General features: G+C 36.4%; 1 protein-coding gene across 4 annotated transcripts in view; it reads left to right on the top strand.

Annotated features, from left to right (window-relative positions):
- LOC139147843 (probable phospholipid-transporting ATPase IIB) overlaps positions 1-19,225 on the top strand; it is a 46,768-nt gene extending 27,543 nt beyond the window's left edge. For all 4 annotated transcript variants that reach the window (XM_070719054.1, XM_070719055.1, XM_070719056.1 and 1 more), the window contains exons 4-23: positions 58-171; positions 702-869; positions 1,438-1,489; positions 2,937-3,031; positions 3,918-4,071; positions 4,992-5,158; positions 5,642-5,712; positions 6,033-6,198; positions 6,851-7,165; positions 7,778-7,939; positions 8,990-9,082; positions 9,560-9,643; positions 10,122-10,292; positions 10,809-10,997; positions 11,530-11,674; positions 14,388-14,452; positions 14,914-15,134; positions 15,449-15,557; positions 16,809-17,070; positions 17,780-19,225. In XM_070719054.1, the coding sequence (XP_070575155.1) occupies positions 58-171; positions 702-869; positions 1,438-1,489; positions 2,937-3,031; positions 3,918-4,071; positions 4,992-5,158; positions 5,642-5,712; positions 6,033-6,198; positions 6,851-7,165; positions 7,778-7,939; positions 8,990-9,082; positions 9,560-9,643; positions 10,122-10,292; positions 10,809-10,997; positions 11,530-11,674; positions 14,388-14,452; positions 14,914-15,134; positions 15,449-15,557; positions 16,809-17,070; positions 17,780-17,913 (2,937 nt within the window). In that variant the 3' untranslated portion in view covers positions 17,914-19,225. The remainder of the gene's footprint in view (positions 1-57; positions 172-701; positions 870-1,437; positions 1,490-2,936; positions 3,032-3,917; positions 4,072-4,991; positions 5,159-5,641; positions 5,713-6,032; positions 6,199-6,850; positions 7,166-7,777; positions 7,940-8,989; positions 9,083-9,559; positions 9,644-10,121; positions 10,293-10,808; positions 10,998-11,529; positions 11,675-14,387; positions 14,453-14,913; positions 15,135-15,448; positions 15,558-16,808; positions 17,071-17,779) is intronic.

Below are 19,225 nucleotides of genomic sequence, written 5' to 3'. Positions count from 1 at the left end.
AAATATCATCTGTCCTAATAATGTTTTTTTTTTTCTGTTTTTTCTTTTTTTTTCCAGGTGCTTTTCCACCAGTTCAAGTTCTTTCTTAATTTATATTTCCTCATAGTTGCTCTTTCACAGTTTATACCAGCAGTTAGGATTGGTTATTTATACACATACTGGCTTCCATTGGTAAGATAATTGTATGCCCTATTCTCAATTTACAAATTGTGATGTCTGTTCCTACAAATGCTGAACTATTAGACCAAGCCATTGAACTTAAACAAAAAAAAAACACAGGGGAGAACCAGATAAAAGCTGAAAAATACAATTATGAAACTATTCAAATTCTCACACCCATTTATTTTGTTTGCAAATAATTTATCTACCAACTTCTGAGCTTTTGGCAGCATTACTACAATCATATGGTACTTAAGAAAAATACCCAGATATTGTGTCTTGGTAATACTTGTCTATGTTAGTGTATGGGCAAGTATAGATACTGTTACTAGGCTTAGCTCAGTATGTTGTGGATAGTTGTAGTTATCGTCAATGGAATAATAATCAACAAAAAATATATTACGTCAGCTGTTTTCTTCCAAAATTGAATTGACATAGCTGTCTAACATCATATCTCTCTCTCTCTCTCTCTCTCTCTCTCTCTCTCTCTCTCTCTCTCTCTCTCTCTCTCTCTCTCTCTCTCTCTCCCCCCCCCACTCCAGGGTTTTGTAATATTTGTCACAATGTGCCGAGAAGCCGTTGATGATTTCCGGCGATACCGACGAGACAGAGAGGTCAACTGTCAACTGTACAGCAAACTTACCAAAAATGGTATCGTCAAAATACCCAGTTCAGCCATCAAAGTCTCTGACATCATTTTTGTTGAAAAGGTGGGTAGAAGTGATAGGAATAAAAACTCATGTAAGAAAAGTGTATCCAGTATTTAGTTTGTGTGTTTTTTTTGTACTTTACTTCATATTCAGCTGTTGCAAGGAATGTACAAAGTTATTCTGCTTACCACAGTAACACAGACATGTTGTCACAGTTACCAAATTTGCATAATGTACTAGCGTGATTTTTAGATACAACAAATATCTAACATTTTCAGCAACATAATTGGATTTCAAATCCCAGTATTGTAAAAGTCTTTGCCATTTAAAAATTCCTCAATGTTTGCATAAATTTATGAACTGAACATTTAATTACGAACGGCCTATTGCATTGTGTTTGCAATAAACCAGCAGAATTGAACAGATTCTTTCAGTTTATCGTCATAAGTTCCCTTGGAGCTCTATTTCAAACACTGTCAGTGGATAGTCTCTGAAATTTGGATGTCAAATATGAAAAGTCACAGTATTTGCACAAGCCAGTAGATAAGTACACTTTACAATGCACTGTTCTGTGTAAGTAATCTGACATCATGGACCTTTCTCTTGTACATTTGTCTATTTACTCTAGGATCAGAGAGTGCCAGCTGATATGGTGTTTCTACGGACCACGGAAAAATCCGGTAAGAACAGAGGAATGGTCGCTATTGGCACAGCTGCCGGCAATGGACAGGCCGATTGCCATGGTTACCAAATATCAGATTAAAAAATTGGATTTGTTTTGTAGATTTTACTTTGGAGTGGAATGAATTTCCTATCAAAATTTCACCAGTCACATTTTGAATACAATTTGTACTTCAGGGTTCAAAGAAATGCACCAGCAAAAGTTTAATTTTAAATTTATTTTATTTTGTAGTGAATAAAAAATTATTTCTCAGTAATAGTTGAAGGCAGCAAATTATTTAATTATCATTCAAAAAAGACCTTCAGTAATGTTCTAAATTACTGCAGAGAGACCTTGTGTGTGTGTAATAGTGATTGACATATTCAATGATGTTTTTATTTCTGAAAAAGACTGGCACGGATGAATCAGTACTTTCACTGACTAATATTATCATGATAAGCACATGTGTTGGACACAGCTGTGCAGCAGATTCAGCCAGATTTAATATCCTAATCTTGTGAGGCCAACAATCCCATAGATATTTCTCTGTTTTAAAGTCTAACTTTCCTGTGAATATAAACTGAATGATTTTTTGTTTCAGTCAATAAATCTGTCATCATTTATGGGCAGGATTATATCCATGTGCTAATACATGTAGCAGTAACTTTTGATGTATTGTCCAGTATTTTCACTCTGTTTGTAAAACACAGTTTGTTGTTTCACGCACACAATCAAGTCCTAATGCCCAGTGTCCATGCATCCTGTACGCGATGTCCAAAGTAATTGTCGACGACTGAATCTCAGTTTGGACTAGAATTTATTTTTCAACACTAATTTGTACTTTGTAGGGAGAAGAAAAATAAAAACGTATGCGTTTGCTGGGGACAAATTTTAAAAACTATTATCAAAAGTATACTGTAATACAATATAAGAAAATTAAGCACAACGATGACTAAATTGGTCAGTTCTAAGTGATAAAAGATATTTTTACACAAGATGAGCACATGTAAGTCACAAAAATATAGCGAGATTATTCTACTGGTATGGACAGTTAATTTATTTTTTTCATCACTACAGTATTTGTACTCTTTTTTTTTTTTTGCTGTTATGTGTCAATTTTTTGAAACTATCTCTCTCTGTGATACCATATGTCAGTCTGAGTCTTAAAAATGTGATGAAAACATTCCACCAAACATAGACATGAGTGGACATAAAATAGCACTTTACAAACTTTCAACAATGTAGTTTTGTCCAAAATTATATACAGAACAAAAATTCTACAATTACAAGGATTAGCATTCATAAAGAATATCCAAGCAACCAAAGTATTGCAAACCAATATCTGGATTCTGAAATTTGAATGAAGGATTCTGATTTAAAAAATTCAAGCTAGCTTGTATTTCAAATGTTGCAGCAAGAACTACTGACCAACCAATATTTTGTCAATATTTTTTTCACATCCACAGGATCTTGTTTCATCCGTACTGACCAGCTGGATGGTGAAACAGACTGGAAGTTGAGACTGGCTGTCTCGTCATGTCAGAGACTTCCTAACCATCAAGTAAGTTTTCCTTTAGACCAGAGTTTGTTACCACTCATTTGGTATGTGTGTGTGTGTACCAGTGTATACCAGTAGGAACTACATGGACGGGATTAGTCAGTGTTTGTCTGTATACATGTCTGTATGTATGTTTGTATGTTTGTGTATGCATATATGTGTATACACATCTATGTATGTATCTCTTTAACTTTGTATGGATGTATATTTGTATGTTTATGTACATATACAGGGTTCGCACTAGTGTTGGCAATTGATGGGTCCCTGGGACTCACCCCTGGTGAAAATGTGGGGTCCCTAAATATTTTCGTGGGTCTGTATATACATATACCTATGTTTCTCAGATGCGTTTTAGCTGAGTGGACCCGTTTACCGTCAGTCTTTGGTATGCTGTTTCATTTTGTACTGCATACAGGGAAGAGCAGCTGAACGGATTAAACTCTTACATGTATGCAAACAATGCAGACATCTTTGATAGTTTTCAAACTGTGCATAGAACAGCATTGTGTACGTGTCACTATCGTCCTCTACATGTTTTGACTTTGACATTGAAATTGAGTGGCTTGAGCTGACAATAGTTAATCCAGACAACTTTTAGAATTTAAACTTTGTTTTCATGTATTGAGCCTATCCACCTTGATTTCAAATTTACATTAACGTCACACTCGCCCAGTTTTTGTTTTCAGTGCTTTTGGACAACTTACCTTCAGAGACCTGATAGCAATTTTTCTCCTTTTCAGAAAATTAAAACAACATGATTGAAAGTCTTGTGGACCCCATGAATTATTTCCAGCTACTCCAAATACAATAACAAACCGTAAGAAAATTTTTTCCATAGTCTTCAAGTGTAATAAAACTGTTAATACAAGTATTTTCTCTTTTGTTTCAGGATTTATTTGAAATCTCAGCGGAAGTGTACGTTGAGAAACCACAGAAAGATATTTACAGTTTTGTAGGTACATTTTCAAGATTTGATGATGGGAGGGAAGAATTTCCTCTTTCCACAGAGAATACATTATGGGCCGACACAGTAGTAGCGTCAGGTAAGAATAATCTAGTCTATATTTCATCAGACAGTTCGCATTAAACTTAATGAGTTTAATATTACATGAAATTGTGGCACACATCAAGAACGATCAGCCCAGTATCCATTGTTGGGACGGTTAGGTTTCCTAGGGGGTCCACTGATAGCTTTCTGTAGCAACTAGACCCTTTAGGGTTATAATGGTTTTTTCAAAATTGTTCAGTTTTAGGCCCAGTATTGTCCATTCTTACTTAATTTGTTCTGGATTTTTCAAGGGGACAACTTAAAAGACTCCAGCTTTTGGAATTTAATTTGATTATTCCTTGGGAAAATGTTGACAATATTACTTCAACTGTACAGAGGATTACCTCATATTTCTGAGCCATTTCACTTTTACGATTATTTTTCCAGCACATAGAGTTTTTCTGTTAGTTATGCATCAGGTTTACCAGCAAGATGAGAGCCGTGTTCTTTAACGCTTTTCCTGCCAAGTCCATATTTCACCACCAGGTCAAGATGGTTAAAATTAATGAAACAACATATTCCATATGGTGTGTTTTAACATAATACTGTACATTTGAAAGCTGTTGAAAACATAAATACTGTAAACTTGATTTTTTTGGACTAAAGATTCTATAACAGACCAAGCCAAGTGGGTGAAATTACGTCGTGTTTTGGCTCAATACCGCTTTTTACTGACTTGGCTGATGGGGAAGTGATACAGTTATTACTGTCTGGCAGGAAAAGGGTTAAATGTACAGCCTACAAATAAACATTTTCTAGTCACCCAAATGCAATGAAATACTCATATGAAAACCGTGATGATCAAGTTTGTCCAAATTTAAAAGTTCATCCATGCACACATATATGTAACATAGATTTCCTTCCTCTTGAAGCAGATATTTTGTGTGCTCCTACCGCATGTCTTGACTTTGATAGGTACTGCCGTTGGAATTGTAATTTACACTGGTAGGGAGACCAGAGCCGTGATGAACACATCCAGACCCTCTGCCAAAGTAGGACTTCTGGACTTGGAAGTCAACACACAGACCAAAGTGCTCTTTGTTGCAACGCTTATTCTGTCACTGGCTTTGACTGCCCTCAAGGTGAGATAAATGAAGCTGTCTCACTCATTCTGGGATTTTTTTTCCCCGTCTGTGTTTGATATGCTCCGCTGCATAGCAGTGCTATGGTGCACTTAATACTTTACCGTTAAAAATAGAATCGCACCCAGTGATTGTAGGAAATTTCAATTTAAGCAGTTATATTTTGATGTTATTGGCACAACATGTTGGTACAGCCATCCTGATGGGCTATCATATTTAGCTCTGATTTCGCCCTGGTCATGTATTTTTTGATCAACACATATGGTATCTTTGTCTGTATCTAGCCATAAATGTGCTGGCAAATGGATAGGCCTGTATATATTTAGAGTGTAAATACCATACATTGACTGACAGCAACCTAGCAAGTATGAAGAAGTGCCCACCTGAAAAAATACATGACATTTTGAAGATGCATGCTCTCAAAAACACTCATCTGTTATTAAGAATGCTGAGATTTCATGTCCTGTTTTTTTCACGTCACAGGGTTTTACCGGTCTCTGGTACAGATACTTCTTTCGGTTTGTGCTCCTCTTTTCATCCATTATTCCACTAAGGTGAGTAGACACTCCACAAACAAACAAACACATCCTCCACTTCAGAGCTGAAAGCATTCTTTGGGAGAGGGGTTGGTTCTTAGCTACCTACTGTAGTCAATAATTATTTCAGCCAGATAACCAACAAATTTTAATACATCCTAGTTGTTTTCAGTTTGGTAGCTCAACCTCTATACAGGGAAATACAGCTTTTTAGTTCTGATTTAAACTTGGTACATGAGAGAGAGAGAGAGAGAGAGAGAGAGAGAGAGAGAGAGAATCTTTGTTGTGGGGTTCTGTGATATATGTTATCAGCATATGATATCTATATTTTTTCTCAGTTTGCGTGTCAATCTGGACATGGGGAAGATGGTGTACTCGTTCATGATCCAGAGAGACAAGGAGATTCCGGACACAGTGGTCCGGTCAACCACAATACCGGAAGAACTGGGACGGATACAGTATGTACTGTCAGACAAAACGGGAACACTCACTCAAAACGACATGGTAAGATTTTTGCTAGAATTGGTATTTATTTTATACAGTCTGGTATCATCGGGACATAGCAAACAAAGCTTCAGTATATCTGTGTTATCAGAAAATCCAGAGTTTTGTCATGGATGTTTGACTTTGTGTCAACAGTGATTATATGTAGTTGTATCTCATACTTATGTGACCCTACGTTTTTTTTATCAGCAAGGAAAACATGATTACAACTCGATGGACAGTAAGTCTTGAGTAACTGCATAAATTTACACATACACTCTAATGCATATATATATATATATATATATATATATATATATATATATATATATATATATATATATATATATATATATATATATATATATATATATATATATATATCTAATATATATTACACACACATACACACACACAATACCCACACAAGCGTGTGTGTATATATATATATATATATATATATATATATATATATATATATATATATATATATATATATATATATATATATATATATATATATATATATTACACACACACACACACACACACACAATACCCACACAAGCGTGTATAGAGTCAGCCCCGGACCAGCCCATATATGCCATGTGCACCTTGACGTAGACATTTTTCAATTTTTCGGCATCTCTGTGTTTATCTATATTGTTCGTAGGTGTTTAAGAGGTTGCACCTTGGCACTGTATCATTCGGCCAGGATTCCATCGATGATGTCATCAGCCACTTGCAGACCTACTACATGCAGCACGGTACGGGAAGCAGTACGACATCAACGCCGACGAAACGATCCAGCGCCGTGAGACGCACCATCGTCTCCCGCGTACACGAGGCAGTCAAGGCGCTAGCCCTGTGTCATAATGTCACTCCAGTCTATGAAGATGTGGACATGGACGTGGCAGAAAACGGCGTCCTTCCAGGTGAAAAACCAGTTGATAGAGCAGTTAACTATCAAGCTGCAAGTCCTGATGAGGTAATCATTTTCAGTGAATGGTGAAAAACTACATTATAATCTAGTCATTCACCTATCAACCCTCTCCATCATTCAAACATTTGCATGTTTTCAGTTTAATTCATAAAATTCTTTGTTTTGTGTCCGCGTGCTGGTAGGTTTTCAGAGAAAATTAAGAAAACAAACACAATGTTAATGCTACTACGAATAAAAATATTATATTTCCAACATAAACCAAATAAAAACTGAGCTTATGTAAACACACTTTTGTTTTTTTTGTGTGTGTTTGTTTTTTTCCCTGGCCGGCTGGTAGGTTTTTCAAAAATCCAAGGACGGCAAACAAAGAATTTTCTTTAAATGGCCTTACAGCTCTCAACAAAACAAATAATTAGCTCACATTTTCTCAAAAAAATGATTTTTTCCCCCTTCAAAGTTTAGCTATAAATCAGCAATCCTTTGATTTATAACAGAAAAGACTAAATTTTTCTGTTTATTCCTAATTCTTTCCAAGTCAGACAATAAATATGAAGACAGCAGTGTTGAAAAAGCAATGTACTTTCAAAGATTTTGAAATTAGGAAGACAATGTTCATCACATATTGACAGTGTGTGTATTTTCTGCATTGGGTATCAGGTAGCCTTGGTGAGTTGGACTGAGGAAGTTGGTCTGGCATTGGTGGAACGTAACCTGACCGGCATGCAGCTCAGGACACCGACGGACACTCTGCTATCGTTTACAATCTTGCAGTTGTTTCCATTCACATCAGAGAGGAAGAGAATGGGTATTATATTGAGGGTGAGTCATAATGCAATGTTTTTTTTAAACTAGCAACTGAGCTGCGTGCAAGCCTTTCTAATGTGTGTAACCATCCTTTGCACAGGGTCTATACACTCCTTGAAATCCTTGCAAGTCCTTGAATTGAAAGCATCTTGGAAACTCCTGGAAAAGTCCTTGAAATTGAAATTGAATCCCTGAAACACCAGGAAAATTGATAATCCACCCACAATTTTCAAAAATGACAATATTATCAGTTGTGATATCGTGAAAATGATATGTAAAATGATGTATGAAAACTAATGTGTTAAAAATGATGTATTGGGACCTTAAAAAACGTCTGTGAGAATTGCTGAAAAGTCATTGAATGTCCTTGAATGTCCTTTAATTTTAATGACTTTGAGTGTATGGACTGTTTGTATGCTGTTCTTTTTGTCTGTTAGTACAAATAGTTGTAAAGAAACTACCGATACAGTTTTGCAGGGAATATTCAGCAAATGCAGTCCACCATGATGTGATAGTCGGTCCCAAAGACTCACAGAGTGGTATATACAAAATTTCATCAATTATTGATCTCTTTGTGCAATCACTAACTTTAGTAAGTCTCAAAAACTCAGTGTGCCATCCAATATGCAAGATTTCAATACTTTATGTATCAATATTAGGAATTTTTTCCTTGAGTCAGCTCTGACCCAAAATATCTGATATGAAAATTACTTCCTCCAACCCTGTTAGTCAGCAGCATGTCAAATTGGCTGTGAGAACATGCTGCAAGAAATGTACTGTTCATATGGATGGGCTTTACTGGCTCCTTAGAGGGAAACTTACATACAAATTAGGAGATCTTTCTCAACTCTTCAATTTAGAGATACAGTGTTGTTCTGAGGGTGGATACCTCGGTAAATTTTACCAGGGTTTTCAAAGTCTGTCACCAGACTTTACACTGATATATCCACAAAATTCTATCAGGGGACAACTGTACTTGGTTTCCCAAACCATTCACCGATGTGCACACACACCTTAGGAAAAAACACTGTAATAACTTTGAGCGTGTTGCTTTCACTCTTACAGGAGGAGAGTACTGGAGACATCATCTTCTACATGAAGGGTGCCGATGTTGTCATGTGTAACATTGTACAGTACAATGATTGGTTGGATGAAGAGGTCAGTAGGTCAACTTGTTTTTAAAAAAATTAGTATATGTAATTTTCCAATGGGAAATCCTATCTTGCTGTGCAACATAAAAAGACAGATTTTTGATCACTGAGGGTGACTACAGTACCAAACCAAGCGTCACTCACAAACTTCAATCATGTTTAACAGATTTGCTCTTACACATCACATGGTATCTCAGCTAAGTCTTTTGCAGCGTTACTCAGGCTTGTCTCCTGTTATTTGGCTTTAAAGAATGTGTTTGTGCTAATGTGTGCTCTCTGTCGTCACTCTCAGTCTGCCTGCCTGTCTGCCTGTCTTTCTCAGCAATGCTGTGTCTTTGATCTTCCTCTGTCTCTCACACTGTTCCCTCTCCTGTCATTGTCACTCTGTGTATGCCCTTTTGTCTGTGTATGTGCCTCTATCAGTATATCTCTTATGTTTTCACCATGTCCAACACAGCATTTGTGTGTTTTGTCTCTCCTGCAGTGCGGAAACATGGCTAGAGAGGGTCTGAGAACATTGGTTGTTGCCAAGAAACGTCTTACTGAAGAACAGTACAATGACTTTGAGGTAAGAAGGATTTTGTGGTAAAAAAATGACATTATGAGATCTTCTTACAAGGCACCGTTCACAATATCACCTCATAAATTGAAATAACCAAGGATATAAACAACAAATTATTGGAATCTGTCATATTCTTTCATTTTTGTGAACTTTATGCCACATAGGTTTCATTGGCATACTTTTTATAAAAAAATTAAACTCCAGAATATTTTTGCAAATTTATAAACTGTCCTACAGCTGACTCAAACAGTTTTCCCGAAATTCATATTTAGACTCAAAAAGAGTTCAGAAATTGGAAAAAATGGTTGACATGACTTTGAACTTAAAATCTAGCAATTTTCAAAAGTAGTCCGTACTTCTCTGTGGTTTCACAGAAGGAGGCTCAAGTTTTTATGTTTTTATTCAAAAAACTTCTGAAAACTCTGGTGTTATTTCAATGTGTATGTAACATGACAAATGTCAATTAAAAACTCTTGTATATCAGATGAGGTACAACCAAGCCAAGCTCAGCATTCAGGACAGGACATCCAAAGTAGCGGCAGTTGAGGAGAGTCTGGAGAGAGACATGGAATTGCTCTGTATCACTGGAGTTGAAGATCAGCTACAAGTTGATGTCAGACCAACTCTGGAACTGCTTAGAAATGCAGGCATTAAGGTATGTTGGGTTGAATTCTGGTTAGCAGTTTCTACAGTAAATCTGCTCCTTTGGGTGAAAAATTTGTGACGATCTGAAGTGTGATTGACAGGTAGGATCATACCATTTATTTACAGGGAGGGAGGTACTAGCATTTCTGTACCTGTTTGATAACAGCTGCTGTTTTCCTAGGTACCTTAGAAATGTAGGTAAACATTCAGATCAAAACACAACACAACAAAAAACCCAGTGAAATGATTCTGTATGCCAACTTGGACTTCATGTAGTCATTAAAAAAAGAGATTTAATGGAGGGACCAACTGTGTCTTAAATAGAACTACATGTACCAATATGTATAATGTTTCAAAACAAAGTTTCTTCGTAAAATTTTAAAAATAATGTTTTAGTTGATTTTACTCAGAAAGAAGCTGCATTGGCTGATTACCAGAAAAATATACAGAGTTCAGTATTTTTAACCAATAAGCAATTGTTTCCCAAATATATGATACTCATACAGTTTACCCTTTTATCGCTCAGGTGTGGATGTTGACAGGAGATAAACTGGAAACCGCAACCTGCATTGCCAAAAGTTCCAGGTTGGTCTCCAGAACCCAAGACATCCACGTCTTCAGGAACGTCCTGAACAGAACAGATGCCCATCTGGAGTTAAACGCCTTCAGAAGGAAAAACGACTGTGCCTTAGTCATCAAAGGAGATGACATGGATGTGAGTTTTGTCACTTCCATCAGGGTTTTTTTTTTTGCTGAAAGCCAATGTCTTGCAGCATCAGAATTCCCTGTTGACAGTTAAACTGAGCCTTTGAACACCGATGGCGCCCTTCAAAAGTGAGAGTGCCCTCAATGCGTCTAATATGGCCTTGAATCATTCACAGTCAAAATGTCTGTGTCAGTAGGGTTGTTGTCCTGAAAGCCAATGTCTCTGCAGCATACAGAATTCCTCATTGGATAGTTAAACTGAACTTTGATAACCGATGGCATCTTTTAAAAGTGAAAGCGCCTTCAATGTGTGTAATTTAGCCTTGGAGTCGTTTGCAGTGAAAATGAGTGTCAGTAGTTCAAAAACTTTGCCTCAGTCGTGGATGTATGAAAAATAAATGTCATTTCAGAAATCCATGTAACCAGACATGCTATCATTATCAACCGTAGTTTTTCATGAATTGTTTACAAATTTGTTTTCTCGGCACGCAATGAAAATTTTACTCAAAGTTTCTCTGTTCATTGCATCCATCCGCAAACAGATGTGTTTACAGTTTTACGAGCATGAGTTCATGGAGTTGGCGTGTCAGTGCCCGGCTGTGGTGTGTTGTAGGTGCTCCCCGACACAGAAAGCTGACATCGTACAGCTGATTAAAACTCACACCAAAAAACGAACATGTGCAATAGGTGAGTGCTTTCCAGCATTAAAAGAACATGTGCTTGTCAATCTCTTGAGTGCAGCAATACTGTAAAATTACTTACCATACCAAACATACTGTGCAGTGTACATGTTTAGGATGTCACCAGAATGTCCAACACTCAACTTCAAGGTATATAGTAGTGCTTTATAGCAGCGTAAATTTTCATCATTCTCTTAAATAATAATAATGGTAATATATTTATTTCTGTAGAAATGCTTTCCCTGTAACCAACATCTCAAAGTGATGTACAGCGCAATCACAAGGATAAACAAGTACAACTAAAGAGGCATAAATTAAAAATTACAAAATCATGAAAACTGTTTAAGAGAGATATCAAGATGTTAAAGGACATCTGCTCTGAAAACAGTGAGCCTTTTTCAATATCTGACATAAAGCCTGTGTATTTTCGTGTCTTGCTCATATTATACCCTCAGAGATCTAGGAAAGTCATTCGGGTTAGGGTTAGAGATTTACTACCTGAGGTCTCCCTATAAAACCCTTTGTAGTTCCTATCTAACGGATTGAGTCCACTTACATTGACTTGTGACATTTGAAGAATCTCAATAGCATAGACACCCAGTCACAAGAAAGTGCAAAGGTCCAGAGTTGTGCACCCTGAATATTTGAAACTGAAACTGATTGATTATAATTGGCAGAAATAACAAAAGTCTTTCAAGCATTTGTAGCTACTATAGACTATAGTCTATAGAAGCTATTGGGATGGGTATGCGTCCGTCGTCAGTCTGTATGTATGTATGTATGTATGTATGTATGTATGTATGTATGTATGTATGTATGTATGTATGTATGTATGTATGTATGTATGTATGTATGTATGTATGTATGTATGTATGTCCGTTTGTGAGGCGTTCGTTCACTCAAATATCTTGAGAACCGCAGTACTTACTGATTTGATATTTGTTGTGTAGATTGAAAATATGATTATGAGATACCATTTTTTTTAAATTTTTGGTATTGTTGAAAATATGCAAATTAGCGCCAAAAAAGGCGTTTTGGTAAAACATCTTCTTCTTCATAACCGCTGGTCAGACAGCTTTGTTATTTGGTATACAGGTCCCTAGGGACAACCCAACTTAGATTTGTTCAAATCGTGATGAAATATGCAAATCTGTATTTTTAAGGAATTTTTTTGTCATTTTTGATCAAAATTTGACTTACATTGTATGTAATTCTTGTACTGTATAAACCCTATCAATTCACCCAGAAAAAAATAATTAATATGATTTTAAATAATTGAATTAATTAGGAAATCATCAAAGCCAAAATAATTTTAGTGTAGAATTATCAGAAAGTTCAACTTTCTTTGACAGTTCATAGTGAAATGCTTACCATCTTGGAGGATTAAAACATGTAAAGGCAACTTTCCTGAATCCCAACTTTGACATATTCTGAACCGTCATTTATTGTGCCCTGTATGTTATCTAAAAGAAATTGTTCAAAATACTGTAGTTTGTCATGATAGGGTGGTCAAATAAATAGAGATAGAGAAAGTTCTAATTTCCCATTACGGTTGACTTGGTAAGGATAAAATAAAATTACTTTTGAGGAAAAAAATAGAGTGGTCAATTAAAAGAGTGGTCAAAGTGATAGGGTTTTTATGGTAAAGCTGGGCTGTAAGATTCCTCATGTGCTATTTATAGCAATTATGCAATCTGTGTAAACAGTGCAATGAAAGTGTTACATGATGCTTTTGATGACCTTGAACTTCTTAAGTTTCAAACATTTGTCTCTTCAGTGTGCTTTCTCTGAGTATGTACAGTCTCAACTTATTCAACAGAACTTACTTACAATGTTAATTTGAAAGTTAAAATGTGCTTGGTTAATAGGATGATAACCAGCTTAAGATTCTTTATAACCTGACAGATATGCTGTTTTTTTATGACGAAAATCTTGATTTAAGCAAGTCTTGTTTACTTTAATTAGAATGTAATTAACTCTTGTTTATTAGCTACTATAGACTAATATAGTCTATAGAAGCTATTGGGATGGGTATCTGTCCGGCGTGCACTGTCAGTATGTACCATGTATGTATGTATGTATGTATGTATGTATGTCCATTTGTGAGGTGTCCATCCACTCAAATATCTTTAGAACTGCAGTACTTACTTATTGATATTTGTTGTGTGGATAAAATATATGATTTTGAGAAACTCTTTTATTAATTTTTGATAGTGTTGAAATATGCAAATTAGCACCAAAAAAGGCGTTTTTGGTAAAAAATCTTCTTCTTCATAACCACTGGTCAGACAGCTTGTTATTTGGTATACAGGTCCCCAGGGATAATACAAGTTAGATTTGTTAAAATTGTGATGAAATATGCAAATCTGTATTTTACGGAATTTTTTTCCATTTTTGGTAAGGCCGTCCTGAAATGAGCTATCAAAGATATCCACCTTCTTCATCAATACATGTGTCACAAAAGGTTGTTCTCTACATAACACAGCAGAGCTCTGTCAACTGTTGAGTCGCTTGTTTTTTCAAAACCGCTGGTCAGACAGCTTTAATATTTGGTTTACAGGTCCCTAGGATGACCTTAGTGAGATAATTTCATACAGTCAGGAAATACTTAATTTTGTATCCATGTCTATAGTAGCTTCAGGGACTTGGCCCTATGTTTACATTATTTATGTAATATGACTCGATTAATCAGTCTCAAATCTGTTTTGAATCTTTCACAGGTGATGGTGGTAATGATGTTAGCATGATACAAGTGTCTGATGCTGGTATTGGTATCGTTGGCAAGGTCAGTTTCTCCATTCTCTCAAACCCCCCACCCCTGAAAAGGAAACTGCTTAGTGAATTTCTCCATACAGCAAGATTTTATTGTACCGCGAATCTGAACTTCAAGTTGACACAAAATGCTCACTTACGTAAACAGTTTATGCAGAAAAGTGATAACTGGAAGAAAACCATGTAAAGAAAACATGGAAATTTTCGAAGATTTTACATGAAAAGGCATGTACAAAGTTGAATATTGATAAGGTGACCTGACTGGATCCCATTCTTTTAGCGTTATGACATAGTTATTTGCTTGTCATGGGTTGCTTTCAAGTGAATATGAAACAGAAGTGTAGCCCTAGTATAATGATAAATTATAATATGGCTGACGGTGACCTGCTATTCTTTGATCTTTCTTTGTGAAATTTTTTGCAAAGTTTACAAATTAAAAAAAGTTTAATACATGAAATCTTTTCCCTTACACAGGAAGGAAGACAGGCGTCATTGGCTGCAGACTTTTCAATCACACAGTTCAAACACGTCGGCAGATTACTTATGGTGCATGGCAGGAACAGTTACAAACGGTCGGCGACGCTGAGTCACTTCGTGATGCACCGTGGTCTCATCATATCAGTCATGCAGGCAATCTTCTCATCTGTCTTCTATCTATCTTCCATTGCACTGTACCAGGGTTTCTTGACTGTCGGGTGAGTGTTTAAATATTCATATATCCAATGTTCTCCGCATAGCATTGTTGCCTGAAAACTAGGTAGAAATTACCTAGTTGTTCCAAGTCACAGTGACACGGTCACCCAACTGTGACCGTGACTGAACATGACAGTAACTATGAATCATAAAACAAAGGAAAGATATGCAAATTTGATATGTAAATTAATGTAAATTAGTCAGTCTTTAAAAAACCCTGCGGAGAGCCCTCTATGTTATGTTATGTACATATTATATCGTGTGTCCATATTGTGCAGTCCTTTGTTAATGAAATGTTTCCTTACCTTTTCCCCAGATATGCCACTGTATACACTATGTTTCCTGTATTTTCCTTGGTGTTGGATGAGGACGTGAGTCCAGAAACAGCCATGCTCTATCCGGAGCTATATAAAGATTTATGCAAGGTACATGCTATATAAATAAATCATCAAAGTCTCTGATTCCTGTATTTTTACTGTGGCAGCTTTGTCTGAGTCAACGTCGTTTACTGTATCAAGCAGATTTCAAACAATCTTGTTGGCTTTCTAAGGTCAAGTTAAGATCAAAATCAAGTGAGCTACATAAATATGAAATCATCAAGAATAGAGCCACTGTCTTTTGGTATTGCATCAATTACAAGAAAAAAAAAAAAATGCCATCCTAAAATAAACCAAGTACTCAAATAATAATCACTGATCAATGACTTTATAAGGATTAATTATAATTTCACTGTTACGCAGCATGCTCTCTGAGCTGCACTGACATGCCATTAACTCTAGAAACTTGTTCTCTGTCACATAAACATTTTGAAAATTAAATGTACTGGTATTTGGCTGACACAAGGACATTTCCATAAACTGATTGACCCTTTCAGGCCTAACTTTCTGATAACTTACCAGAGCTAGCCCTCTATATATATTGGGATTTAGGCCTGAGTTAAGGAAGTACGCACCTCTGAAACTTTCCTCAAGGAATCTTTCAACCATTCTCTTTAAAAATCGAGAATGAAAATCAGGGATCACTGTACAAAGTTTGGTACTAGAGAAACAAATTACCTAACATATACCGATATTTGAAATTCAAAATGGCTGCCATCCCTGTGTTTACTCTATGAGCAAAAATAAAATTATTCAATTACAAAAAATTAAGACTGAAATTTTTCTTACTCCAAGAGCTTTGAAATGAGACCCCTCAAGTAGTAGATTTGAAAAGAATTGTAAAAGTGTGAGAGTTCTAATATCTATCCTCCAAGCGCATTCTACCTTAATTTGACCCAAAGAGTAACTCTGTTACTGTAAAGTTGGCATTGCAGCCGGCGCTAGAAATTCTGTCATTGCGTTTATTATCTCTTCATATTGTGTACATAATGCTGAAGGTCTGTTTCAAAAACTACCCCAACTTTCAGGGTGCTGAGTAATTTCACTGACATCTCAAAAAATACAAAATTGAGGTAATAATAAAAGGGCGTTTTTGTTTATTCAATATCATACTCATAACAATAGGGTGCAGCTCAATCAATTTGGACTTTTTTTTGTCCATCCAAAAGTGAAAGAACATCAGAGAACTTTATACCAGTGTTTTAATCTCCCTGAAGGGAACCAAACAAACTGAGAAAAGAATTATTGCATCCCTGCTAAAGTGATCTTGCAATGTCTTCTTTTTGCCGTTTCACTCAGGGTCGAGAACTGTCCTTCAAGATGTTTTTCCTGTGGATTGTGATTAGTATATACCAAGGCAGCATTAACATGTACGGCGCCCTCCTGCTCTTTGAAGATGAGTTCATCCACATAGTTGCCATATCATTCACCGCGCTGATCCTGACGGAATTGTTGATGGTTGCCCTGACGATTCGAACCTGGCACTGGTTGATGATAGCGGCAGAATTTCTGAGTCTTGTCATATACATTGCATCATTGTTTATCTTCAAAGATTACTTTGGTAAGTCACCTTCTCATCTCTCTCCTGTTTTCCATCCCCCAATGACATTATTAATGTTATTATCTCCACTTCTCTTCCTCACTAACAGTCGCCTCTGTATCCCCTCTCTGTCCCTCCAAAATTGCATACGTATAGAACCTCAGAAACACATTTTCATTGTTCAGACTCACATACCTTGTATCTCTCAGTGTTTTTTTTTAACTTTCTTTTTCACGTTTAGCTTTCCAATTTCTTGTTTCTTTTAGTGCAATATATATCAGTATATTTGACATGCTGTTGGTTGTAATTTCGATGGCCCAGTGCAAGAAAGGCGTATCTCCAATGCTTTAACACAGGCGATACGCCCTTCTTGCACTTGGCCATCAATTTGTGCTTGTCTTTGCGTGGAACACTAACACAGACGCTTTTCCATTCTCATAACAAAGTTTCCTGAATTATAATGTACTACATGTCAGAGTCAGTGCTAGCCCTAACCAGACACCTGTCATAGTTATACACCTCCAATAATTGTTATCAGTCTATTTATTGACACTTTCACACTATTGCTATGTTAAGACATCTTATTTTATCATGCACATAATTTGACAAAACTAAACCATGGTCGTCAATGGTTGAACCTTGAAACTGAAATTGCAGTGGTCAGATTTACATTCAGCCAGATGATTACTTTTAAACAACACTAATTCTTTCTCATTCGTATTTCTTTCAGATCCTGCATTTTTTCTGACATGGACGTTTGTCTGGAAGGTGGTGGTCATAACTCTCATCAGTTGTGTCCCACTCTACATACTGAAATATCTTCGAAGGCGATTTTCACCACCGAGCTATTCCAAACTGACATAGGAAAGAAACAACAGACACACACTCTGAAGGTCAAAGGTCACCCATCCTTTTTGGACCTCATTTGTGTTCTGTTTGTGGAGATCAGACACTTGCAGTGACAATGGATTGTCCCACTGTACAGAATAGTTTGTTGTATTATCAAATCATGAAATTTTTATACCCGCGGACGATTGCATGCTACAGTTGGGTAGAAACAGGCCAATGTGAATATTTCTTATTTTCAACCCTTTCAAAAAGATTACCCCGAGGAAAGAAGGTTTGTAAATATTGCCGAGACCATAGACACAGTAGAGTGTCTATGCTAACACCCAATTGTAAATTTTAGACATCTGTCACTAGCTTTTATAAAAAATGTACTTTTCTGGCCACGTTTGCCATGTTGGCAATAGTTACACCGTATGTAATTTGTCGTATTTATGAGATTCGCTGTCACAATGCAGTGCCGAAACAGAGAATAAGGGAAAAGCATCACAGTATACTAGTGTTGGTTTTCAAAGCCTTTAACAGAGGAATTTCAACAGTCCGTTCATTTTCTGGTCTTGATGTTTTCTGCTACATTTTACAGCAACTTAGTCATTTGGCTATGTGTATTCCAGAACATCTCGCTGCAGCTTTGAGTGTAGTGACATACACACACACACACATGCGCTGCAACAACACTAATGCAATGACCTTACGTCTGGTGTTAGTGGCATCACGACCAAGGTGAACAATATCATAGCTTTCTCTATTTGGTGCAAGAACCATCTATTCGGCTTTCGCTATTCCTTGCAATGCAATTGTATTCTGCAAGAGCGGATGGCGTTTTCAACTGATGTTTCATCGCATTGATCATCATAGAATATGCAGGGCAGCAGCAGTTTTACTTACAGAGCTGTATGTGCCGTACAAAATATTCAGGCGATATGTTCTTCTTTTTACTGAAGCAGCACTAAAACTAAGAGGTAGGTTTGTAATTTCTTACATAGATGTACACTGCAGATTTTCATCGCAAATTGTAAGCATATTTCATCATAAATATTCCTGCTTTTACCACAGTAAATGTATTCTTGAAAAGATGACTCCATTTTCTGCTCGCAGATACGCTTTTCAAAATAGTCAAGAGATTTTTACAACTCTTTACTTGAAGTGAAGGTCATTTTAATCGTGTGCGTTTTTGTGAACTATTTCATAGATGGTTCTCTGTGCACAAGTCTGTCTGTTCACGTCTCCCGTGAAAAATGACGTCGATGAAAACGGTTGACAAACCATTGTAAAGTATATGTAGATCATGGCTGCGTTAGCAATAAAGACACATACAAGAGTAACGTGA

The sequence above is a fragment of the Ptychodera flava genome, chromosome 13 (assembly GCF_041260155.1).
Source record: "Ptychodera flava strain L36383 chromosome 13, AS_Pfla_20210202, whole genome shotgun sequence".
NCBI classification, from domain to species: domain Eukaryota; kingdom Metazoa; phylum Hemichordata; class Enteropneusta; family Ptychoderidae; genus Ptychodera; species Ptychodera flava.
The sequence above is the reverse complement of the archived record's forward strand: the minus strand, read 5'-3'. Positions and strand labels throughout refer to the sequence as shown.